The sequence below is a fragment of the Crocodylus siamensis genome, chromosome 9 (genome assembly GCF_052110815.1).
Source record: "Crocodylus siamensis isolate JL-2025a chromosome 9, ASM5211081v1, whole genome shotgun sequence".
In the NCBI taxonomy this organism is placed as follows: Eukaryota; Metazoa; Chordata; order Crocodylia; family Crocodylidae; genus Crocodylus; species Crocodylus siamensis.
In genome coordinates this window covers 45,214,165-45,238,442 of record NC_143403.1, presented here as the reverse complement: position 1 = coordinate 45,238,442, position 24,278 = coordinate 45,214,165, and the positions used below count along the sequence as shown (strand labels likewise).

General features: G+C 53.4%; 1 protein-coding gene across 5 annotated transcripts; it reads left to right on the top strand.

The window, feature by feature from the left end:
- Positions 1-1,300: 1,300 nt before the first annotated feature.
- On the top strand, positions 1,301-24,192 carry ELMO3 (engulfment and cell motility 3). Of its 5 annotated transcripts, none has more exons than XM_090063658.1 (21): positions 1,301-1,315; positions 2,756-2,875; positions 3,075-3,115; positions 3,374-3,446; positions 3,564-3,614; positions 4,091-4,260; positions 6,442-6,541; positions 6,637-6,788; positions 11,289-11,367; positions 13,616-13,666; positions 14,278-14,400; positions 15,120-15,251; positions 15,699-15,803; positions 17,089-17,197; positions 17,786-17,922; positions 18,072-18,235; positions 18,517-18,629; positions 19,103-19,207; positions 19,616-19,698; positions 20,510-20,590; positions 21,992-24,191. In XM_090063658.1, the coding sequence occupies exons 2-21, from the start codon at positions 2,798-2,800 to the stop codon at positions 22,202-22,204; spliced, it is 2,160 nt and encodes a 719-aa protein (XP_089919784.1). In that variant the 5' UTR covers positions 1,301-1,315; positions 2,756-2,797; the 3' UTR covers positions 22,205-24,191. The 5 variants fall into 5 exon arrangements, with proteins under 5 accessions (XP_089919784.1, XP_089919782.1, XP_089919783.1 ...); XM_090063656.1 differs by lacking the exon at positions 1,301-1,315 and adding an exon at positions 1,492-1,798; XM_090063657.1 differs by lacking the exon at positions 1,301-1,315 and adding an exon at positions 1,831-2,063.
- The last annotated feature ends 86 nt before the right edge of the window (positions 24,193-24,278 follow it).

Genomic DNA, 24,278 nt, shown 5'->3' with positions numbered 1-24,278 from the left:
CAATGATTTTCAGTGTGATGGAAAGGTATGGCTATGTTTTCTTTGACTTTGTGCTGCCATCAAATGTTTTATGGTGGCACACAAAGGTAATACCTGTTTCCACTGTTAATGTCTTTAAAAGAGTCTGCAATGGAAAATTGTTTGAAATCTCTGTCCTGGCTCTAGCTGTTTCTCTCCAGGATATCTGGGTCAAAGGAGTGATGGAGAGAACGTGGAGAGCTACCTTTCACTGCTGAATAGCTGTCGTTCATATTCATTGTTGTTTGTGGCACAAGACGGTGAGTATCAGTATCTGCAGCAGGAAGGAGAGCGAGAAGCAGTGATGTGCTGCTGGGTTAGCAGGGTCTCACAGCATGTCTGTGAAATCCCGTGGAAATGTGGGTGCTACAGAGGAACAGGGCAGGAGCCATTTATTTTCCTGTTTAAACAAAACAGCTCTCTCATACCTGCGGAGAGGTGCAACATTACATCGTAAACAGACGTAAGCAAGGCCCCTTGCAACAATTTTCAGACATGAGTGCCTAAAACTTTAGCACCCAGAACAAGTAGCCTTTGTTTGAGGTGTTGAGCAGACCAAGCTAAGTATTTACATGCCTAATATAAGAATTCAAGCATGTATTTTGTGGGTTCCTAGTACACAATACTGAGGCTGCAGTGCCAATGAAGTGCTGTGTCAGTAAATGTTGGGAATTCTGCAGCCACCTTCCAGGGATGTCATTGTAAAGGGAAAAGATTCAGTTAAACAGATGTAGCCAGTTCCCTCCTACTCCACTGTGCACTAGCTCTAGCCTCTTGTGTGCAGATTTTTGTGTGATTGACCTAAGCTGTTAATAGGACGGGGAGCCTTGAGTCTAGAGACCAGAGTAACATGCAGTGAATTGGCTAGACCTCCTCTCTGCAGGGTGCCTAAATTACTGGTGCCAATCAGTGCTTATCTACCCTAGAGCTTTTAATGTTCCTAATTTTGCTGGTGCTAAATCTGTATTGGGGTGAGACATCTTTGACAAGGTAGGCAGCATAGGGAGGCCCCATGTCAACCTGATGCCTCTCCTGAATGCAGGCTCACCTGAAAGGAGTCTGAAGCAGCCGCTCCCCTAAATCTTGGGGTGAGAGATGTGAATAATCTTCTCAGGGATTCTTCTTAGGTTTCCACCTATTATGGTCATGAGGAAAACATGGATTGTGGAGCTGGGGCAGCTGAGTCTGCAGTGAAGCAATGGCACTGAGATGTCAACTGCTCATTTCAGCATGGCAGGAAGAAGAGGGAGTGTTATCAGCCTAGGGAGACCTACAGCTGTTTCCCCCACAAATACAGGTGTGGAGAGGCTGTATAACAATATATTGGTTTTTAAAAGCACAGGAGGTCGAGAGGAAGTGACTTCTTTCATTGTTCTGAAGGGGGCTTGGTTTCCATGCACTTGGGCAATGCCAGTGTGGCTGGAGGCTTCTTCCTTTTGGTCTGGAGCCAGAGGAGGAGTCCTCCAGGAAACCGTGAATCCATGCAGCTGGGCCTAGCCATGCAGTTGGGATGCTCGAGGGCCTTATTTGACATGTGCCGTTTCAGACCTGTCTTGAAACTCACTGTTGGCACGCCCCTGGCGGGAGACACTGTTGCCTTCAAGAGCAGCTTGTTTGGACTTTGTTTAGACCCGTTCTTAATCCAGTTGGGCTGAACTACAACAAGCCTGTGGACAGACAGAAGAGAGATCTGCCCTTGCGCACACCTGCCATGCGCCGGGCACGGCCGAGCTGCCGGGCGCTTGCGGCGGCGCCGGGCTCCCTGTGGGAGGGCGGCAGGGTGAGTCGGACGGGGGCGCTGCCTGCGCCCCGGCCGGCGGCTCGCCCCGCGGGGCGGGCTGAGTGCCCGGGCGCGGCCGGCCTGCCCCGGGCCCAGCTTGGTGGGCGGGGGCGCCCGGCCCGGGCGGCTCTTCTCGGCCAGGCCCCGAGGGCGGCGGAGCGGCCCCCGGCCGGGCCCTCCCAGGGGCGGTGTCGGCGCTGCCCCGCGCCGGCCGCACCGACCCGGAACTGCAGGCGGCGGCGGCGGCGGCTCCGCGGCGGTGCCGGTGGGTGCGGGGGGATCGCCCGCGGGCGCGGGCCCGACCCCTCCCGGGGCAGGCGGCCGCGCGGGGCCTGGCAGGTCGCCCTGGTCCCGCCCCGCCGGCCGGGGCGTCACCAGACCCGCCGCTCGCACCTGGGCCCCCGCCCCCGCCCCGGGCTGGGACCGGGCGCGCGGGGGGGCACCGACGTGTCTGCTCCCGCGGGCGGGGCCGGCTCGGGGCGCCTCTGCCCTGCCCTGGGCGGCTGCTGCCGGGGGAGCGGCGAGGAAGGAGCTGCCTTCCTGTCCAGGTTGCCCTGCCCTGGCCCGGCTGCCGGGGGCCCGAAGCGCGGGTCGCCTCCACAGCCACGAGGAGCTCCCGCGCGGGCCGGGCCGGGCCCTTGGGCTGTGCAGAGGGCAGCGCTCGTCTGCTCGCCCTGCCCCCAGGCGCCCGCGGCCCTTCCTGCCACCCCGCCGGCTCGGGCCGGGAGCAGTTTCTCTGCGGTGGGGGCTGGGAGCTGCTCGCACCTGCCTGGGACCCCTGCCCCTCGCCCGCAGTCCTGCCGTACTTGTTCACTGGGGTCTTGCCCTTGCTGTACATTTATGGGCTGGGTGCCTGCTGGTTTCCTCTTTCAGGGTGTGTCAGCCCCCTGAGTGCTCCTGAGCACGTAGGTGGCTCCTGAGTACTGGCTAGTGGTAACACTTTCCCTTCTCTTGTAGGAGCTGCCGTGGAACCAGAGTGGGAGCAGGAGTCCCAGGACCATGCCGCCTCCCAAAGATGTTGTGAAAATTGCCATCCAGATGATGGGAGCAATTCCACAGCTCATTGACCTCAACCAGGTTAGGTCCTGCCTCCAGCCCATCCCTGCACCTGCTGCTGGAGAGCTCAGCTGTGATGCCAGATACTCCTGGTGCTGAAGGAGAGTCTGAAAGGCAGGGGGAAGGAAGGGATCCTTGCTGGCAGGGTGGTGTGGTAAGGTACTCGGGCAAGGCCATGCCTGTATCATGCTCACTGCTGGCCATGTTTCTTTGCTTCCAGACCAAGCCATTGTCTTCCGTTCTGAAGGAAGTTTGTGATACGTGAGTAACTCCTCTCTCTGGTCTCTTACATAGTTGGGCCATCTCTCCGAGCTAGCAGGCCCTCTGGCATCTTTGTTGGGATGTTCCCACCCTCTCCTTCAGCTTTTTGGTGTCTCCCTCACTTCCCTTTCTGGGCGCCCCGGTGTGTGCCCTTCCTTTGGCACAGGTATGTTACACCCTCTGTCCAGGCTGCCCCACCCCTGTGAGAAGGCGACATGTGGTCTGACTGTGTCTCTTCTGTTGGTGTCTGGGCTACAGGTGGAACCTGAATAACCCCGAGCATTATGCCCTGCAGTATGTGGATGGGCAGCAGACATACATCACTGAGTCAGTGAGTGATTCTTCTTGTGACTGTCTCTGGCTGCTGTGGCTCTAGGGCTGGCTTGGCCCTGGTGTCCGTTTGAGAGATTTGGCTTCTTTAACTGTTGCTTTGCCTGTCCCGTTGCAGAACCGTGGAGAGATTAAGAATGGAAGCATTCTGCGGCTGACCACTTCTCCGGTACATCCCATCCCCACCCCCTGTCCCACCCGTACAGGTTTATCTCCCATACGTGTTCTGGCCAGAAACAATGTAAGCTAGGAGCTGGGAGTCAGCTCTGCTGTGGGCACGGCCTCAATTTCCCCAGTGGTCCCATCAGGATAATGATACTTGGTACAGTTCAGGGGGAATATGAGATTTAACAAAATAGTGTTTGTAAGGTGCAAGGTTGCTTGAATGGGGAAGTGCTGAGAGCTGTGACTGTTCCTCTAGTCTGGCTTCCCTTCTTGGCTCACTATGTGATGGCTGTGGCCCAACCACCTCATGTCTTAGTTTTCACTCCTGACTCTGTCTCTGTCTAGGACAGCTCTGGCCCAATCCTCCATCCAGGGTTTTAACCCTATGTTCCCCAGTCTAGGTTTCCACATGAGTCTCTTCATACCTGTACCTGGTCTTATGGTGGGATGACTTTGGGCTGGTTCCTTTCTGTCTGATAGGATCAAGAGGCAGAGAGGTTGTACAGTGGGATCCAGAGTAACAACCTGGATGTGAAGTCAGACTCCTTGAAAAAGCTGGCAAACCTTTCCCAAGATGTCACCTTTGCTCAGGAGTTCATCAATAGAAATGGCCTGAAGCAGCTCTTCCATACTGTGGAAGAGGGGAACAAGTGAGTATCAGTAGAGAAATGAGCTGAAGGGTGTCTTCTTTCCCTTCCCTGACACCATCCAGATCCTTGGCTCCTACATCCTTGCATCCCTTACTTGCCCTCTCCTTTCCTCCATCCCACACTCCCTTCTCCCTAAGGCTGTGCACTCAGTGACAGCACAGCATGCTGTCTTGTGTAGCTCAGGGCTGTCCAGCTTCTAAACAGCCAGGTGCCACATGCCCCATGGGCTGCATTAGCAGGGGCCACACATGACCCTACCCCCCACTGCACTGCATGTTTGGGGCTCCTCTTCCCCCAGCTGCACCATGTGCCTGAGCTCCCTTCCACCTCTGCTACACTGTATACCCAAGTACCCTATCTTGCCCTAAGTTCCCCCACTGCATCATGCCTCTTAGGTGCCCTGAGCTGTGGGCTCCCCCAACACTATGCACCATGCCACATTGCACTGCCCTGCCTCCTGGGGCAGAGAATGGGAAGCTGGAGAGAGAGGAAGCCCAGAGACCCCAGCTGTTTCTGCAGCCAAAGCAGAGAGGGAGCAGCAGATAGGTGGGAGCCCAGGGGCTGCAATTTAACCCCTTGTGAGGTATACGTGGCTCATGGACCACAAGTTAGACAGCCCTGGTGTGGCTGATGGTGAACTAACCACTGTGTTGTAACACTTCAGATGACAGGAAGTAGGAAAGGCCTCTTAGCCAAGGGCCCTGACAGTTCAGGGTTTCCTGTCTTGTATGTTAATTCATCCCTAAGAGCCCATTCCTGGGGAGGTGGTTTCAAAGCCTGGTGAATGTCACTTCTAGAAAGTTTATTTTGATGAGCCTCCTGTGCTTCTCTTCAATCCCACTGCTGCCTGTTTCTTCCTCCTGCCTATGTTCTCCTCAATAATTCTTCACCCTCCGTGAGGTTTATCCAGAGGAGTGTTTGTAGGCAGCTTATTAACATGGTCCCTAATCTCTGCTTTTCTGAGCTGAGTGGATGTACCTCTTTGACTCTCCTCTCAAAGTGAGCCTGCATGTGTTATGGCAGGGGTGGCCAACCTGTGGCAAGAGTGCCGCAAGTGGCAAGGGCAGTGTCTGTGTGTGGCATTTGACAGATTAGGATAGGAGCAGGCAGCCCAGTGGCAGATAATGCAGGGATCAGAAAGCAGAGCAGCAGATCAGAAAGGGAGCACAAGGCAGGGAGCAGAGCAGCAGATCAGGAAGGGAAAGGGAATCAGAGCGGCTTGTGGGGAGGGTGCAGAGCTTAATTTGTTGCATGCCAAATGGACTTGATATCTTGATAGTACTTGCAGGAAGTTGCACTTAGCTGAACTTAAGGATCTTGATGGAGCATAAGAAAGAAGGTCGTCCTTCAGGGCCCAGGCTCTTTAGAGCTTTATAGGTCAAAACCAGCACTTTGAAGTGCACCTGAAAATTTAATGGGAAACCAGCAAAGATGCTGGAAGACTAGTTATGTGCTCCTGGGGACCCACCCTCATCAGAAGGTAGGCTGTCGCATTCTGTACTAGCTGCAGCCTCCAGATGGTTTTCAAGGGTAGCCATGTGTAGAGCACATTGCAGTAGCCTTGAGGTTATGAAGGCAAAGAGGAGGGTAGCCAGATCTGAGTATGAGAATCACAGCCTTCTCATCAGAAGGAGCTGATGAAAGGCATTCTTAGCCACTGCTACCACCTAAAGGTCCAGGAGCAGCAGAAAATCCAGAAGCACCCTAAGGCTGTGAATCTGAGTGACATAGGAAGACTGAACCCCAATGTGGTGCTTGGAACAAGATATGTGTACAGCATTGTCTGGCAATGTAACTAAAGACTGGATTGTGGTGCACATGTATATGAGGGGGCAGAATTAAGGCGAAGCATCATGGTAGTTAATGCTGGTATGCTTAACTGTGGAGCCTCTCTCCTACAATTTCGTAACTTTTCTGAAGACCACATAGGTCTTGCTGCTTTCTGAGTTTCTGTGCTCCTCCTTGGGCTATGTGAGATTCTGATTTCTGATACAGAATATTCTCTCTTCACTGCTTATTGCCCCTCTCTTTTTCTCTCTCCCTCTCCCTGTTTTTGCCTCTAGGTGTTTCTAACATGCCCATCGATATGGTGGTACCTGGGTGGCTGTGCTCCTGCTGCCCTGGCCTTTAGAGGGGGTTTCTGGGACACATCTCACCATATTTGCTGTTCTGTTGCTTCAGTACAGGGGAGATTCTAGCTTATACCTTGAAGGCCTTCATGGAGCTGATGGAGCATGATTTTGTTTCCTGGGAAACCCTAAGCCCAGCCTTCATCAAAAAGGTAAGTGACTTAGAGAGTCAGAGCCTTTGCAGATACCTTGGTGTCTAAATGCCTGGATCAGTCTTGCCTTAGACTGCTTTTGCATCCTGTTACAGATAGTGAGTTATGTCAATATGAATGCAATGGACGCCTCTGTCCAGCAGCTCTCATTGTCCATCTTGGAGAATATGGTGCCCAGCAGCCGCCTCCTGTTTGATGTGGTCAAAAAAGAAGTGACCCTGGATCGCCTGCTCACCCACCTGCAGGTGTAAGTGTAGCAAGAGCTGTGTTCTGTCCCTCTATTCCCCACCTCCAGACATTGCTTGCAACAGTGATCTCCTCTGCAGTCCCTGCAGAAAAGGAGTGTAAGGCCATTTCATAATTTCATGGGAATATAGGACTTGAAGAGATCTCTCAGGGTGTTGAGTCCAGCCCCCCGGTATCACAGGCAACCACGCTATATAACCCACTTCGTAAGTTTAGCAAGATTCAACTTAAAGCCAAATAATCATGGAGGCAAGAAACCTTACTGGGAGGCTGTTCCAGACATTGCTGCCCTGGTAGTTAGGAACCTTCTTCTGATTTCCAGCCTAAATTTATTCCTGGCCAGTCTCTACACATTTGGTCTTGTGCCAGCATTGCCCTGTAGCAGGGGTGTCAAACATACTGCCCACAGGCTAGATCCAATCCATGGAGCAATTTCATCTGGACTGCAGGCTCCCAGAGAGACTGGGAATTCAGGGGCAGGGCCTGTCACCAAAATCCAGGACAAGGAGCCCTGATGGGCACTCTTGTTTGTGGCAGAGGGCAGCAAATGCTGGTTATTTTAACTCCTGCACTGTTGCCACTCACCCTGATACTGCTGCCAGGTCCAGATCAAACCCAAAGACACAGATGAGTTTGATATCTCTTCTGTACAGTTCTCGTTCTTCCCCCTGCTAGGGGTTTACCTACTGATGCATTTTGACCCAGCAATCAGGTTTCCTTTCAGTTTTGTTTCATCAGGCTAATAAACCCAGTCAAGCTCTTTGAGCCTCCTATCATGCGATGGGCTCTGCATCCTCTGATCAGGGTGGGATCTCTTCATTGCAGCTGGAACAGTATGGGTGTATCTTTAGAACACGGGTGACCAGTGTTGCCCACACTGTCACTGACCTAACATCAATGCCCTATACCAGGGGTTGTCAACTGGGGATACACGTATCCTTATGGGTACTTAGGCTGTAGGGGGTATGTGCGGGCAGGTGGGGATGGAGTGTGCCCCAGAGCACAGTGACAGTATCTCCCCTGGCACGTTCCCAGTTTGCCACTTACCTGGGGGAGGGAGGGGAGCTTTCCAGGCACTGCTGGCCCCACACAGCATACTGCAGCACCTCCCCCCACCTCAGCTCACTCTCCTCCACCCCCTTCCTGGAAAACAGTGAGGGTCTGAATGAGAGCAGCGAGGGTCTTTGAGCTCCAGTGAAGTCATCTCTTTTAATAAGGTGCCCTGAACACTGTGCAGTATTTCAGCTCTGGTTGGAACCATATGCAGACAGAGAGGAATCAGGGTTCCCTCACCTTGCAGAGTCCTGTTAGCAGTAGCAGTAACAAGTGGTGGGCAAGTGGGGCAACAGCCCCAGTTGCTGACTTAGAGGGGATGCCAAATGGCAGTCCTGAAGGGAGTCCATGTCATGACAAGAGCAGCAGCATTCAGACAGAGGGACACTGCATCACTACTGGAACAGTAGTGGCAACAGCTGAGGTATGCAGACTGGACCTCGGCAACAGTAGCCAAGGATCTAGGTCCCTGAAGCAAGTAAAATCCCTACACTCCTCCCTGGTGCTTGGCAGGACTAATCTCTCCCTGTCCTCTCGCCTTCCCACCCTTACTTCCCCACCCCCACCCGTCTTCCAACCAGGTATTTTCAGGGTGCAGATCTTGCTACTTGCACCTCTGTCTGTTATCTACAGCACTTTCTGCCTCCACTCACTCTCAGGATTCTCAGCATTACTGACTTCCCCTAGGAACGTGTTTCTTTCTCCCAGATATGTCAGCTTTTCTGAGAAGGGCTAGGGGAGAGATGAGGCAGTAGTGGAGAGAGTTTCATGGATAAGGGATTGCCGTTAGAAGGGATGGACAAAGACAGGCAGGGTCTCCCATGATCACGGGCAGCAGTTCCAGCATTGCCTGCATTAGTTGCTTTAGACTTTAATGCCAGTTGTGCTACTGTTAGTTTATGTTGAATCTGGTACCCTTAGCTGGCTGGCCCAGAGGGGAAAATCCAAGTCACTAGAGTGGGCTTATGTAACAGGTGTGGTGCCCAAGGGGTGGCCATTACACCCCCTTGGCAACCTAGCTCCACTTTCCTCTGGCTTTAAGTTATCCTTCCCTTTTTCCCTTCCTGCCAACCTTGATGCTCTGTATTATCTTTGGAAAGGGAGGCTCCCCCAGGTTCTAGAATGAGTCCAGCTCGGTCCTTCTGTCAGTGGATCCCTCTCGATCCCTCCTGATCCCCCAACCAGCCTTCGTGCTAGGTAGGCCCTCCTGGCTTATTTGTGCCTCTGTGGTACCTAATACCTTATGGGCCAATCATGGCCTTCAAAGCTTACCTACAGCTATGCCCATGACTTGCAGGTGTTACTGACTTGCCCTTAGGGAGGGCACTTTGCCTCCAAGCCAGTGTCAGGTCACTCCAGGCCTTCATGCACTTGTTGGGGCCTTGGTCTTCCTTGCCTGTGACCCTTTCCTCTAGCTGGTCCCTCACTGCCTTGGCCCACCACATTGGGACAGGCACCTGGGTCCCAGCCCTACCAATCCAGGTTCTTGGGGTCTCCGCCCCTTTCCTCTCAGTTTGCTCTTCACAGGTTACAGGTCCCTGACTTTGCTTTGCTTTTCATGAGGCACTGGGCTCCTGGCCCTGACTCAGCCTGCAGCCCAAAGAAGGATATTCTGGCCCCGGGCTCTGGCCTTCCCTGGGCTGTCTCTGCCCCTTCTTGGGCTCCCTGCTCTTCTTGGGCTCTGGACCCTCTGGCCCCCAAGCTCTGCCCCTCCCTGGGCTATAGTCCCTGACCCTAGCTTTGCCTCTCATGAGGCACTGGGCCCCTGGCCCTGACTGCCCTTGTTTGGGCTCTGGGCTCTCTAGCTCCCAAGCTCTGTCTCTTCTCTGGGCCCTGGCCTTGCTCCTGGTCCTCTATCTGTGCTTTGAGCTCAGGACAGTCACGTACCCCTTAGGTACTAATAGGATCTCCAAAAAACACCTCTCACAGACCCACCCAAACCACAACACTATGCAAAAATCCTACGTTCTAGCTACAACAGAAAACTATCCCCCACACTGGGTCTCAACATAAGCTTCTGAACCACCACTCTGTCTCCTATACGGGGCCCTACTTCCCTGTAGGCTGCAAGCTTCTAGTTAACAGGTCCCAGGGCCTCTCCTGTCAGCCAGGCAGTCTCCTTTAGCCTCCCTGCACCAGAGCACCTTCTGCCTCAGCTTCCAGGGCCAGACTGCCTTCCCCTGGCTCCAGCCGTGGCTTATATTTGGCTCAAGCCCTGCCCGCTTTCAGTCAGGTGGCTTGCTAGCCCTGGCCCAGCTGTTTCTCTCTCCCTCTAATGGGCATCTTGCTGATGCTGGCCTGACTCCTATAGCTATGGCTCTCTTGCTTAAGCAGGCTCTGTCCTATCATACTATTGCTGTGCAACTAGCACAGAACTCGGCACTTTGGCTGCCTATTCCTTTGCAGGTCACCTTTAGTAAGTTGTGTGAATGCTGCTTACTGCTATTCTCCTCCTCAGAGTAACAGAAGCCATAGGGTTCCTGTTACAGCTTGTGAGTGCCAAGGCTTTGAATCGAAACCCCTGTGAGGGAGGTTTGGCCATATCTACATAGTACAAATCCTGTGAGTAAAGCATCCTGGAGTTTCCAGAGCTGTTACTGGAATTGCTCTCACTCTTGCAGTCTGGCAAAGTCTCTAGAAAATGCCTCCTCAGATTTCTCTTCTCTTTTCCTCTGTGTTGGTCCTTATCCAAAGCATGTTTCTCCTCTGCCAAGCCTTACTGTTATCCAAGGAGCTCACTGGATTGGAAACACTGGTGACACAATTGCCTCCACTTCCCCTTCTCCTGCCTGTTGCTGAGACTAGCTGGATTTCAGTTCTTCTCCAGTTATGTGATCCTGATGCTCAGGATTACTCCTTGCTCTCATTGGGCTTTCCCTCCACTCTGCATACCCTTTAATATGTGAACAGCCTGTTCTCTGCTTACTATGTAGCAGGAAGCTTATGTAGAGCGTCTGTGTGAGGGGAAAGCTTGCCCTCCCTCTCTCTTAATTTTAAACTTCCTAGCAAGCCTTGCCACTCATGAACTTAAGCAGGCATTTAGCTGCCAGTCTGCTGAGATGGAGCCCCACTGCTCTGTGAATGCCACCACCTTTTCTTGGCCGGTACTAGCACAAGTCTTCCCTTTCCTCCATCAGGTCCTTGATTTAGCACCAGTTCAGCTCTCTCTCCAGGCCCCTGAAGGACCCTCAGAGTTTTGGTCCTGATGTCTGAACTCTGTAGAAGTCACTCTGCTCTTGTGGTTCCTTTCTGGACCTGGCATGTAAAGGGCAGTGGGATGTTGTGGTCTCCTACCCAGGCACAGAAGTCTGGAGCCAGCTTCCCCCTATGGCCAGGGAGCCTGGTGGAGTGGGGCCCAGCAGTGACAGCAGCGTCACTGGTGCTGGCGAGTCTAGGGGGTGTGAACAAGTACCTCCTCCTGGCTAGTGACTCTTTTCCTTGTCTCTAGGACAAACCAGCAGCTGCAGCTCAAAGCCATGGCTCTGCTCATCGCCATGCTGCTGAATGCAAATGACGCAGAACGGCGGGTAAGGGCAACCCTTGGCCCTCTCTCGGTGGGCCTATAGCAGGGGCAGGTAAAATACGGCCCGTGGGCTGAATGCAGCCCACCGGGCCATTCTAACTAGCCCACAGGGCCCCTAAAAAATTAGAAAATGTATATTTATTTGCTCCTGGCTGCCTGTTAAAGATGACAGAAGCCAGGGGCAGTAGGACCCAGGGGGAGCTGGCAGAAGCCAGCAACAAGGCCAGCGGCCCCTCCCTGCCCTGCCCACAGCCCCCTCTTATCCCCGCCCCACCACCCAGAAGTCTCTGTCTGCCACAGCTCTGAGTTGCTCCAGCACCACGTGGCTGCGTTGCCGACTGTGGGAGCTCAGGGCTGCACCAGTACCCCAAGGCCAGGAACGGGAGGGTAGGGGGGTGTGTGTGTGTGTCCATGCAATGAGGGAGGGGGAGAGAGAGAGACAGAGAGCAATGAGGGAGGGAGAGACTGTGAGTGTGCATGTGTGTGAGAGAGACTGTATGTGTGTGTGTGAAAGAGAGTGTGTGTGAGAGGCTGTGTAAAAGAGTCAGCATGTGTGTGTGTGAGAGAGAGGCTGCATGTAAAAAAGACTGTGTATGTGTGCATGTGTTCATAGGGTGAGTCCCACATGCACACCCTACCATACACATGCACCCTCACCCCTACTCCTACTGCCATACATGCAGACTTCTACACACACCCTCCCATACAGCCGCACACTAACCCCATGCCCACCTACACCCCAAATATCTGTACACACACACACACACACGTTCCCCCACACCCCACATACAGTCCCCCCACAAACCTATCCCCATGACCCCACCCCCACAATATACAAGTGTAAGACTTCATTTTAAGCTATTGTGCAATCACCTCTGTGTACACTACACAAACGCATGTAAATCAGGACAAAAATATTTTTTTAAATCAAATTAATGAATGTTGTAGATCGGGGTGAGCAAAATGTGTCCTGCAGGCCAGATGTGGCTCACCAGGCCATTCTATCCAGCCTGTGGGGCCCCTAAAAAATTTAGAAAATTAATATTTATCTGCCCTTGGCTGCCTGTCATGCGGCCCTCGGTAGCTTGCCAAAACTCAGTAAGCAGTCCTCCAGCCGAAATAATTGCCTGCCCCTGTTGTAGATGTTTGAATTTTAGAATATAATTTGTTATTTTTCTCGTTCTGAGATAGCAAAACCCCTTGCTGAAAGGAGTATTTCTGGTGGCAAAGGTCAGGGGTTAGGAGGTGGGACTTCCAGTCACAAGATGACCAGGGGGCAGGGCACCTGTCAAGGGGCGGGGCTACCCATGTGGCCCTTGACAGCCTGCCAAAACTCAGTAAGCAGCTCTCTGCCCAAAGTAACTGCCTGCCCCTGGTCTACAGAGCTTTCCTTGTCCTTGGGCAGGTACTATAGGGTCAGGGATGATGAAGAAATAGAGCACATCTCCTAGTGCTGGGCGTTGTGTGCCCAGTAGCCAAAGTCACTAGCTGCATGAACACTCTGCCAAGGGCTGGTGCCTGTGTACACTGGGCCTGCTTTTAATAGAGGATCACTGACCATTGTAGCCTGGTGCAGACTCTGCCTGGGAATTTAGCAACACAGAGGTGGTACTTAGGCATGGAGCTTGGGTGTACAGGAGACCTACACTGGCATCCCAGTCTCATGTATCTGCTCCCTCTGCTGTGGTAGAAGGGGCTTCACATGTACCCCATACTATCCTGCTGGCCCACAGAGGCTGGGCAGCTGGGCATTTACAATTACTCTTCCCTGCTCCACCTTCTGCCCTCCAGATAGCAGCATTCCCACCTCCCTGTGTGAGCATGTGGCAAGGACTAAGAGATACCAGAGAGACACTTTGTCTTCCTCTGCTCCCTGCGCAGTGGCCCATTCTTCCCTGATACATGTGGGTGAGAGAATCTGTCTGCTAGCAGTGGAGTGCTGGCCTGGACTTCCCCACCCTGTGCCTGCCCCCATCCCTGATGAGCACCTCTCATAGAAGCTGGAGGGGTGATGTCTGGAAATACCAGTCTGCTTCCTACACAGCCATATCATTCTCAGAGACTCTTTCCTTCTCACCTTGTCCCTGTCTTCCATATGGCTGCAGGAAAAGGACTGGCACTGCAGGAAGGTGTGGTGTGTGGGGTCTGAAAGGAAATGGGTGGTGGTTCTGAGGGAAGCAGAGACTTTCATGGGGGAGAAGGGTGCTTTGGATGGGGAGGAACAGGCTTCACTATCTCTCTTCCCTTCCCAGGACATGATGGATCATCTTGGGGAGAGGAACATCCGGCAATTTATTCACAAGGTGAAGGTCCAGGGGGGTTCTTGCATTGTATCTGTGCCTCTCCTCTTCTGTTCCTCCCTCTCCTGCTGGCTGCCCAATCCCTACCACATGTCTCAGTGTCCCTCTTCTTTGTTCACTGCCTCTGTCCTTTGTGTGTAGGCTTCACAGCCCCTTCTCTAGGTCTGTGTGTGCCAGGTGTCCCCACCACTGATGGAATATAGACATGGAAGAAGCCTCCTGAGCCACCAAGTTCAGTCCCCTGTGCTGCTGGACAACCAGTTACCCTAGATCCCTAAAAACCATTGGCTCCAAACTCTGATGTGCCACAACTACAAGGCACTAAGCTGGAAATGCCAAAGATGCCCTAGTGGGAGCACTTAGTGGTTCTGTCACTCCTCCCTTGCTGGTTTCTCTGAATTGCCCTCTTGTGCCTGGCTACTTCCTGCAAGTGTTGCTATATCCCACCTCTCCCACCCCTCTCTCTGGTGAGATGCTTATGGGAAGCTCCCTTTGTGGGACAGGCTGTACCCCTTTGAGGCCCAAGCTGGGATGGGGTTGGGGCAATGATTGCAGAGAGAAGGGAGGTCTGAAGGACAGTGATATTCATTGCCCTCTTTTGGTGTCTTCCACAGAACATTATCCACAGCTCAGAGCCAATGGGAGATGAGATGGCCCATTACCTCTATGTGCTGCAGTCTGTCAGCCTCAACCTGCTGGAGCGGCGGATGAGGACCCCCATGGACCCCTACTCACAGGTCTGGCAGGAGCAATCCTTAAGGGCCTGGTAAAGGAGTGTAGTCTCCCCAGGACCCTTCAGTTCACTCCCCTTCTTGTGTTTGTCCTGCTGCATGCTCACCCTTTTGGGATAGACCCTCCTGCTTCTCAAGGAGAAGAGTTTCTTCCCTTTTTCTTGTCCCCTCACACCTTCCCTCTTGTCCTTACCCATTCCCCAAACAGAAGCGACTCCACCAGCTCCTCCCTTCCTCACCTGTCTTTTCATTCCCTCTTTTCTCTCAGCTGATCTGTGAGGGTGACCCTTGCTTCCACTCTTGGCTTCTTGGCTGGTGGGGTCTGGGGTCACTGCCCCCTGCTCATCAGAGAGGCATTGCTGTGTTGTGCCCATGTTATAGGGAAGGGAGTTTTACGCTGGGCCTGGGTCTCCCAACACATTGTACCAAACTGAAACTGGAAATGGCAAAGCTCACCATGGTCAGCTCCTTGGAAAATCAAGCCTCAGATCACCAGGGATGCATCAGAACTAGGAGGTCTGCTCCTTCCCCTTTTCTGGAGTCTGGAGGCTGTCAACCTCTGTGATGGTTTTCTTTGCTCACTAGCAGTATATGGGTGGTTAAACAAAGGTGCCCTTTATTTCCTGTAGCCCTTTCCTTCCTGTCAGGGCCTGTGCTTTATGCTGGGGGCTGCATTTTTCTTGCGTTTGTCAGCATTTGTAGTGAGACAGTTCCTCTCCCTGCAGGAACAACGGGAACTTCTCCAGTCATTGCGTCAAGCTGCCTTTGAGTCAGAAAATGAAGCCTCAGCCAGCAGCTTCAGCACAGAGCGCCGGCGCTCACTGTGTGCCAAGGAGTTTCGGAAGCTGGGCTTCATGGTAAGCTTGCCCTGGCTGTAACATCCCCATTGCCAAGAAGCTGCTTGTACACCCTTGCTGGGATGGGGAGAGCTATCCTCTCTGTCCTGGGGACTGCTGGGTTATTTTTCACATCTTGTTGCAAAATGAACAACCTTCTGAGTCATTTGTTTGTTCTGTGCCCATCATAGCAGCATGATACTGGTTTCAATGATGTTAGAACAGGGGCAGATCAGAGGTAGCCTGGTAGGACCTACAACACACTTATTCCATGGTTCACACAGAGGAAGATGAAGGGGCTTGCTCAGGGTTACACATGGTGTCAATAACAAGGCAGGGAAAAGAACCTGGGCCTCCTAGGTTTTGGGCAAGCATCTTTCTCTGTGTCACTCTCCTGGAGGGTAGGTCCCATATTTCCATCATGTGCTCTGCCATTATCACTAAGTTGCATCTTTTGTGTCCTCCCAGAACAACAGTAACCCAGCACAGGACCTGTATCGTGCCCCACCAGGATTGCTTGCCCTGGACAACATGATCTACTTCTCCAGGAACTCCCCTAATGCCTACAGCAGAGTGAGTCCAGCTTGTGCTTTTCTGGCTAACGAGCTATTGCACTTTCAGTTCACATTTGGCCTAGAGAACTTTCAAGGTATAGTTAATCCCTTACTTTAGGGGAGGGGAGAGTGGGAATAATGTCTGCTGTGTTGCCCAGTCCTTGCAGTGCTGTTTGCGGGGTGCTGAGGGGCTGTGGGGGGGTTGCTGTGGGTTACTGCCAGGGTTCTCAGACCCAGGTCTGAATATAGATCTGTGCACTGTGGGCCTGTTCGGGTGCAGAGGCTGGGATGTTTGTCGGTGGGGAGAGGGGAGTGGCAGTTGAGAGAGGGAAGAGTAAAGAAGCAGGAGTGGATTAGATTACGGTAGCTCACCAAGGCAAATTCAGTAAGTTGGTTTGGGGTAGCTGACTTCACCCAGCCAAGCCTCCTGGGGTTTCTGAGGAGGAATTTCATCTCAGAGCTATGGCTTCCAGTGTAATCCATGGTTTTGACTGCTTCCATTTTAGGTTTCCTAAGTAGAGACTCAGAGGAGTCTGATTCCATGGACCAGGTGCTCAGTCCCTTCTGAATGTTCAGACTTTTACTTTGGTTCAGTTGGCCACTCAGAATTGCTAAACACTAAGGCCTGGGCCTTCTGTGCACTGTGAGCCTTTTCCTTGGGCCAGTTTCTGCAAGGATGCGATTTAGACATGTAGAGCAGTGGGTTTCAAACTGTTTTGTGGAACCCTGGGGTTCCGTGATAGGTCATCCAGGGCTCCACAGAGAGATGGAGGGTAATGGCAGTGCGGGCTGGGAGGCAGAGTGCTGCCATTGCTGGGCTCAGGTTGCCTGACTCCATCAGTCTTTATGTTAGGGGTAGGTGTTCCACGGCAGAAGTGATATGAAAGGGTTCCATGACTTTAGGAAGTCTAAAAACTACTGCCATAGAGCATACAGCCTTGATAAAGCTCAGGACTTCAAGCCTTCTACTTGGAGATTCCAGCACTTTGTCAAAGTATGTGAGCTATTGCCTGTAATGAAAGCCAGGAAGCAGAGGCCCAGAGTCAGCAGCAGAACTGGGAATAGATCCTAGACCCTCTGGGCTAGACATGCTGCTTCTGACTATAACTCCATGAGGAAAGATCTCCCTCCTCCAAGCCCCGCTGCACACTTTATCCTGTTACACACATTTCCTTGGCCTGTCAGGTGGCATCAGTCTCTTCCAAGCTCCATTCATGCCCCACTTTGGTGAGAGGGGCTGTTCTGTCTGGCCCATGGTGGATATGTGCACTTGGGAAAGTCCTAACAGTGACACTCTTTCTCAGTTTGTCCTAGAGAACAGCAGCCGTGAAGACAAACATGAGTGCCCTTTTGCCCGGAGCAGTATCCAGCTCACCCTGATCCTCTGTGAGATCCTGCACGTTGGGGAGCCATGTGAGTGCTTAGCTTTCTCTCCATGGGCCCAAGTCTGCGTGCTGGGGCCTCTCAGCAGCTCTGTAGCTGCTCACCCATACCGTGGAGTCATTCTGTGGAATCTCAGGGTAACAAGCCATTTCCCCATGACAGAATGAGAACCCATTTCTCTCTCTGGGCTTGTCACACTGGAGAACTGGACGCTACTAGCTGCGGGGTGTCACAGCTCCTGGGATTTGAGCAAAGAAGACTGCCATGGTTCCTGGGATGGAGGAGGAATAGGAACAGATACTACAGGCCCTGGGTAGCAGTTGGGGCAGAGACAGTTGCCCCAGCTCCTAAGTTGGGTGCATGGGGATGGTGCCACAGGCTCGGGACTGTGGGTAGTATAAATTGGCACAGCCAGGGTCTGTCAAGTGTCATATATCTTGGGATGGCTGATTAGGAAATGGGCATAGCTACTGTGTGAGGAAAATATCAGCCAGGAGCTGCCAGGGGATGGGCACAGTGTAGTTTATGCAGGGGCACAAAGACTGCTTCTGGGATAGGCTGGTTCTTGTTTACTGGAAGAACTGAAGCACCTGGTCCATCTTATCCTTTTTGCCCCAGGCTCAGAGACAGCACAGGCCTTCTACCCTATGTTCTTTGGGCAGTACCACTTCTTTGAGGAGCTCTTCTGTGTCTGCATCCAGCTGGTGAACAAGACCTGGAAGGAGATGCGTGCCACGCAGGAGGACTTTGACAAGGTGAGCCAAGGACCAGGGACCGGTGCTAGGAACCCCTGTAGCTGAGCAGGTAGGGGAGTCTCACTGGGATCAGAGTCCTGGGGCATGCCTCTGGAGTGCAGGAGGCTGTGGGAAGCCTTGACTGGCCTGATGTGCCATGTGTCCTGCAGGTGCTGCAGGTGGTGCGAGAGCAGATCACCAGGACCCTGTCCCTCAAACCCACCTCCCTTGAGCTCTTCAAGACCAAAGTGAATGGGCTCAACTATAGTGAGATCCTGAAGCTGCGGCAGACAGAGAGGATGCATCAGGAGGAGACACTGGCTGTGCCAGTGCTGTGAGTGAGGACAGGTTTCTGCTCTCTGTGTGGAGTTGGGGTGAGGATGGGTGTCATGACTCTGAGGGTGTCTGTGGTGAGTGTCATGGTCCCCTGCTCTGTGTGGGGTCTCTCTAGGAACATAGCTAATGCTATGCTGCATCATTGGGGTGGGGGGGGTGTCTGGTAGGGTTGAGTGGGGCAGGTCCTGTGTGTCAGGCAGGGTCTCTCTGGGGGCAGGCTGTGAGTGGTGCCATGTCAGAAGGGATGCATGCCCTTTTCCCATCTTGCTCTCACCCCAGGGAGCTGAGAGAGAAACTGAAGCCTGAGCTCCTGGAGCTGATCCGACAGCAGAGGCTCCTGCACCTCTGTGAGGGCACGCTCTTCCGCAAGATCAGCAGCCGCCGTAGACAGGGTGAGTGTCCTTGGCCTGGTGCTCCAGCAGGGTGGTGCTCGCATGCTGGCTGGGCCTCCTTGTGGTGTAGGAGGGGAGATGAGGGGCCTCCATAGGGACATAGAGGATGAGCATTGAGGTAGCTGCTGGCATAAGAGTGAGCTACGGTCGTTCATGTGCTGAGGAGGAAAGTAGGTGTCCTGGAGGCTGGTCTGGGGCTGAGCCCTCTGGGGGAGCAATGTCTTGAGTACCTGGTGCTGAATGCACAGAAAGGAGGCTGGGAATGTGGGGTGTGACTAGTAAATGCGACACTGAGGAGCTGGTGGCCCAGGGGTGATGGGAGGAAGGGCCCATCTAGTGGGTCCTGCGGTTGTCAGGCATGGGAGGGCCTGGAGGCTCCAGCAGGCCTGGGCATGCCCTGGTCTGGGAGTCGACCATGTTCCTGTGCTTGTGCAGAGCTGAATGCCCTGACCTCAGCTCCCTCCCTGCTGCAGATAAGCTCTGGTACTGCCGCCTGTCCCCCAACCACAAAGTGCTGCACTATGGAGATGTGGAGGAAGGGGTCCAGTGCCCACCTATCGAAAGCCTACAGGAAAAGAGTATGTGAGAGGAGGGATGGGAAGGGGACCTGGCCACAGTCAAACACAGCGAGTGGCATGGGGGAGGGCATCCTGACCCCCTGGCTTGTAACCCCAGTGCAAGGGGAAGCAAGCAGGCACTGGCAGGTGAGAAGACATCTGGCTGATGAGATTGGACCGGGGGCACACTGTGTAGCCTTGCCCTTGCTGGGTTGTGCTCACCCTGACCATTACCCCAGGGCTTTCTTCTTTTGCTCTGATGTTCATCCTGCCAAGAACACAGTATTTTGGACTGCATTTGCCTTAGCGTGTCATGGGCCCAGACTCGCTGCTGGTATACTCCCTGCACTCAGAGCTGCAGAGGCAGTGGATAGGGAGCAGGGCTGGTCTGTGCCAAGCCCCAGTCTCATGCTCCTGTGTGCCCTGCAGTGCCTGTGGTGGATATGAAGGCGCTGCTTATCGGGAAGGAGTGCCCACATGTGAAAGAGAAGAGCTCTGGAAAGCAAAACAAGGTCAGTGCCTTTTTCCTGCCCAGCCCTGCACTGTGCCTCTCCCTGATGGGCCTCTCCCTCCTCTCCAGTTCTCTGGGTGTGTTGACTTTCTGTACCTCTAGCTCTGCTCGATTCACAGCTCCCCTCTCCCACTCCTCCTCCAGCCCAGGATAAGTGCATTGTGTCCCCCAGGGTGGGTGTCAGACAGTTGGGCCCCTAGGATGGGATGCAGTGAGCTGGCTCACCTAGAGTATGCGGTGCAATGCACTGGAGCTGGCTGGTTGGTCCCTGGCTTGTGCTGCCTGTCAGGTGCTGATTCTGTCTGTCTTTATCTTTTGCATTGGTTAGGGAAAGACCCCTGGCATGCTTCCCAAAGAAAGGTTGGGTGAGGGGGGCAGCCGCTGGTCTTCCACATGGAGGGCTGGCAGCGAGTGCTCTATGGGAAACTGTGTCAGACCCCCATCAGCCTGAACAGGGGAACTGGGAAATCCCATGCAGTCTCAGCTGGACAGCAGGGAGCTACTGAAGCTGCCAGTTAAGTGCAAAATATGGTGCTCGTGCTCCCCTCACATGGAGCCCCACTGGCCAGGGATCCTGTCATCTCCTCTAGCTGGGGACATCAGCGCTTGCTGTCACCACATAACTGTGGGAACCGTCTCTGGGCTTCATCAGGAAGCCTGCTGCTTTTCCCCTGGAAAAACAGACACGGCCATGGCACTGTCAACCCTTAGTTTCTTATTGCTGTTGCTGCTGTTGCTGCTGCTGCTGCTGCTTGATTCCTTCAGACCAACCAGTGCAAAACCAGGTTGAAGCCTGTGCATTTTCCCTGCAGGACGTCCTGGATTTGGCCTTCTCCATAGTCTATGATGTGGAGGAGTATTACCTGAACTTCGTAGCTCCCACTCGCTATGAGGTGAGTGAGTCCTGCAGCTGAAGGTCACCTCTCTAGTCCCACTGGGCTAGGAATTTGGCTTCATGGGCCCAAGGTATCAAAGCACTGCCAGGAGCTGCCATCTTGTCCCTGAATGTGAGGGCACTGCAGCCCAGGGGAGCAGGTGACACCTGCTAGGCATCAGGTCCTGTTTCTGCTCTGTCACTGACCTGCTGGATGACCAGGTCCCTCCACTTCCCCTTGAGGATCACCATTCCCCTTTGCAAAGTGCTTCAAGACCTCCAAAAAAAAGGAGGGCACTGGCAAGGCCCAGTGCTAGTGGTGAAGAAAGGGATGGAGGCAGGCAGACAGGGACAAGTGTAGTTACAGGGAGAACTGGATCACTAAGAGTGATCAGCCATTCTATTGAACTGCAAGGGTGATTTTTCTCCCTCCACTTTCCCCCACCCAAACCCCTCCCTGCTGCTCAGGAGCTGGCTTCTGGGGGATTTGCTGGATAGCAGGGGAGGCCAGACCGTCACAGACAGTACATCCTTTGTGTGTCTCTTTTGTGCCCCATTTGAGGAATGCAAGGCCTGCCTGCTGGTCTGTGGTCAGCCTTGAGATTTGGGGAGGAAGAGGGAGGCCCAGCCTGGCTAAACACTTCTCTCTTAACCCAGGACTGGTTAGGGAGGGAACAGACATAAGGGGAGGGGAGTCATAAATCAAACAGTTTCCACATCATGTGTGGTCTAGGTCATGCTGGGGCAGGGGATGGGGAGTGCATGAGGTAGGTGGAGTTGGGGAGAGAGGGGGGGAGCATATGAGGAGACAGAGGTGTTATTGGCCAGGGTAAGGGAGGAGCCTGTAGTACTGGTGGGGGGGTTGGTGCCAGGGATATGATGTTGGACTCCTCCAAGCTGGTGTGCGAAGTGGGACTGGATGAATGGGATGGGCCTGCTGCAGGAGCGGATGAAGAAGTCATCAGGATTTAGGAGGAAGTGCTTCCCTTGTCCCTGCTGGACAGAAGCACAGCAGCTAGCTCTCCATGGCAGAGGCCTAAAAGATCAGATTGTGTGATTTCAAATGTAGCCAAGCCCCTTGGGACCAGGCCTTCCCCAGCACAGGGGGAATCATTGGCTGGGAGCAGAGGGGTAGCTGTGAGTGTCACCTCTGGATGTACAAAGACATCTGGTATTTTAGAGGCTGAACCACCAAGGCCTCTGCCTGCCTGTGGGCCTGGGCTGCACCATAGCCTGGGCTTAGGCAGCTTGAATCCCAGCCAGCTGTCTTGCTGCCACATGATGGTTGCACAGACATGAGGTGAGCAGATGGTGTGGGCAGGGGACAGCCAGAGGTAAGGGGAGGATGCTACGTGGAGGGGGCAGCGGGGAGACATGGTGGAGAGTGGGAAGCTCAAAAGGCCTGGTCTCTGCTCCTCAGTTTTGCCTCTGGACGGATGGCATAAATGTGCTGCTGGGCAAAGAGATGGCAAGCGAGCGAACCCAGAGTGACCTGGACATCTTGCTGTCAATGGAGCTCAAGCTGCGCCTCCTCGACCTGGAGAACATTCCCATCCCTGATGATGCCCCTCCTGTCCCAAAGCCCCCCAGCAATTTAAACTTCTGCTACAATTTTAGCCATGCAGAACAGTAGGGTCCTTCACCTCCTCCCTATACTCAAACTGGGCCCCTGCACTCTTGCTCCCCAGAGGAGCTATCTCAGCTTGCAGGAAGCAGCCCAGGCTGATGACTGTTGTAGCTGAACTTGTTTTCCTAAGGGGAACTGTGGGATGATCCTGTCTTTCTAACTGTCCAGCTCCACAGAGCAGCTGAAAGCATCTGCAGGAGCCTTGTAGGAGGGCATCACCTGCATGGCTGTCCATCCTGCTGGGAAGGGGAAAGGCAAAGAGAACCGGGGGTGGGAGAGTGGGGCTGAGTGTCCAGCCCATGCCAAAATCCCCTACCTCCCATGCTGCAGCTGATCCCTCTTCCTATCTACTCTTCTCAGTTGATTCCTTGCTTCTCCTTCCTTGTCCATCCATAGCTCACCTGTTTTCCTCAAGGGCAACCTCCCCAGCTGTCTCTGTGCACTTGATACTTCTGTGTTCATACAGCTGTAGTGGCTTTTGGTTCTACCTTGCTACCTGCCACATATGGGTAGGAAATAACACTGCAGAAAGATGAGCCCCTCTGACTTGGTACTAGCCTCCAGCCACAGCCCTCACCTGCTCCAAAGCTTTGCCTGGTGCATACAGAGCATCACCCTGAAGGACTCCTGGGAGGCCAATGGTACAGGATCATAGGACGTGGCTGTCCGTGAGGGCAGAGATTGAACTCAGTACCCTATGAGGTAGCATTTGATGTCATAAAAACTGTTGCCTATGAAAGCTCATAGTGCATGCCTCTCAACCCATTAGCCTCTATGATTTCACCCTGCCCTTCCTTCTGCCAGTCCAGTCCCAGGATCCTAAGAAAGGTACGTTTCTGTGCTGCTGAACCCATCCCAGCTGCTTTGTGGGGCACATAATTAGAGTGTGTACCACCTTTAAAAAAAGAGAGCCCTGGCAGGGCCTTTGTAGCCTAAAAGAGGTGGGACAAGGGTATGTGGAGAATCTCTGTCCTGGTAGGTGCATATAGAGCTTCTGTCCCAAATGGGATTAGAGCACTACACAGGGAGAGACTGCTGCTCCCCAGAACCTCAGGGGGCTGGTGGTGTTATATCACAGGAGCAGGTACTGGCTGCTGACCCCATCTTGCTGCTGAGTCGCTTCCAATCCTCTCCCCTGCCCTCCCCTTTCCTGTGCTGTTGACTGACAGCTCTATGGGGTGTTTGGGAACTGCAGAGTTCATCTAGGCATGATGAAAAGCCCTTGGGGTGGTGGGGAGATGGGGAAGTAACTCTGGGCTGAAGCTCAGGCAGCAGGAATGTTGTGCAGACTCCTGGCAGCCATGGTTGTCTTTCCTCTGTATAGCTGTGACTAACATGAGAGAAATCAGAAGTCCCCATTCACAGCTCAACACTGACCTGCAGCTCTACTGGCTGGAGGCCAAATGACAAACACTGTGTCTGGTAGTCATACCCTCAGAGAAGCTGCATTGACCTGAGAGGGCCCAACCTGAAGCAGGGTAGGTGCCTTCATGTGGCATGGCAGGTGGCTGAATACTGCCGCTCAGATTCTGCTAAGTAACCCAGCCCAAAAAAGCAGCTGCAGCATTGCTGGCTGAGCTGAGACACAGAGAGTGAATGGTGTGAATAGGCCCAGAGCATCCCTTACAGCCACCCACAAACCAGAATCCACTGCACTGAGCCCTCAAACCTCTCCCCACTCGGCAATGGAACACCTGAAGACTTAAATCCTATCCCTGGCCCCCATTATCTTCCTCTCCCTGGTCTATTTACTGTACTAGGATCAGAGCACCCTCTGTCTTCTGGTGCTTCTGTTATTATTTGGTACCTCCTGGCAGCAGTGCCTTCTTTCTCCCCCTTGTACTTCTGGCAATGGGTGTTTTGTAGCAATAATAAGGGAATGGCCATGTGGATTCCTCAGCATTTCTGTGAGTGTTTATGCACTGTAACTGCACTGAACACAGAGCAGTGGGTGGGAAGGGCTAAAAGTTCTTCACCCCACCACTGTTTGGACAATAAATACCACTTTTATGAGGAATATGCAGTGGATTTCTCTTTTTTTAAGAGTTAGAGTTTAGCTGTTGCAGCAAGATTCCCTTCC

Excerpts from the sequence above, each read along its gene's own strand:
- ELMO3 (XM_090063656.1), top strand. The coding sequence starts at position 1,730 with ATGCGCCGGGCACGGCCGAGCTGCCGGGCGCTTGCGGCGGCGCCGGGC. Across the intron at positions 2,876-3,074 it reads AGCTCATTGACCTCAACCAG|ACCAAGCCATTGTCTTCCGT; the intron begins GTTAGGTCCTGC and ends CTTTGCTTCCAG. Across the intron at positions 4,261-6,441 it reads ACTGTGGAAGAGGGGAACAA|TACAGGGGAGATTCTAGCTT; the intron begins GTGAGTATCAGT and ends CTGTTGCTTCAG.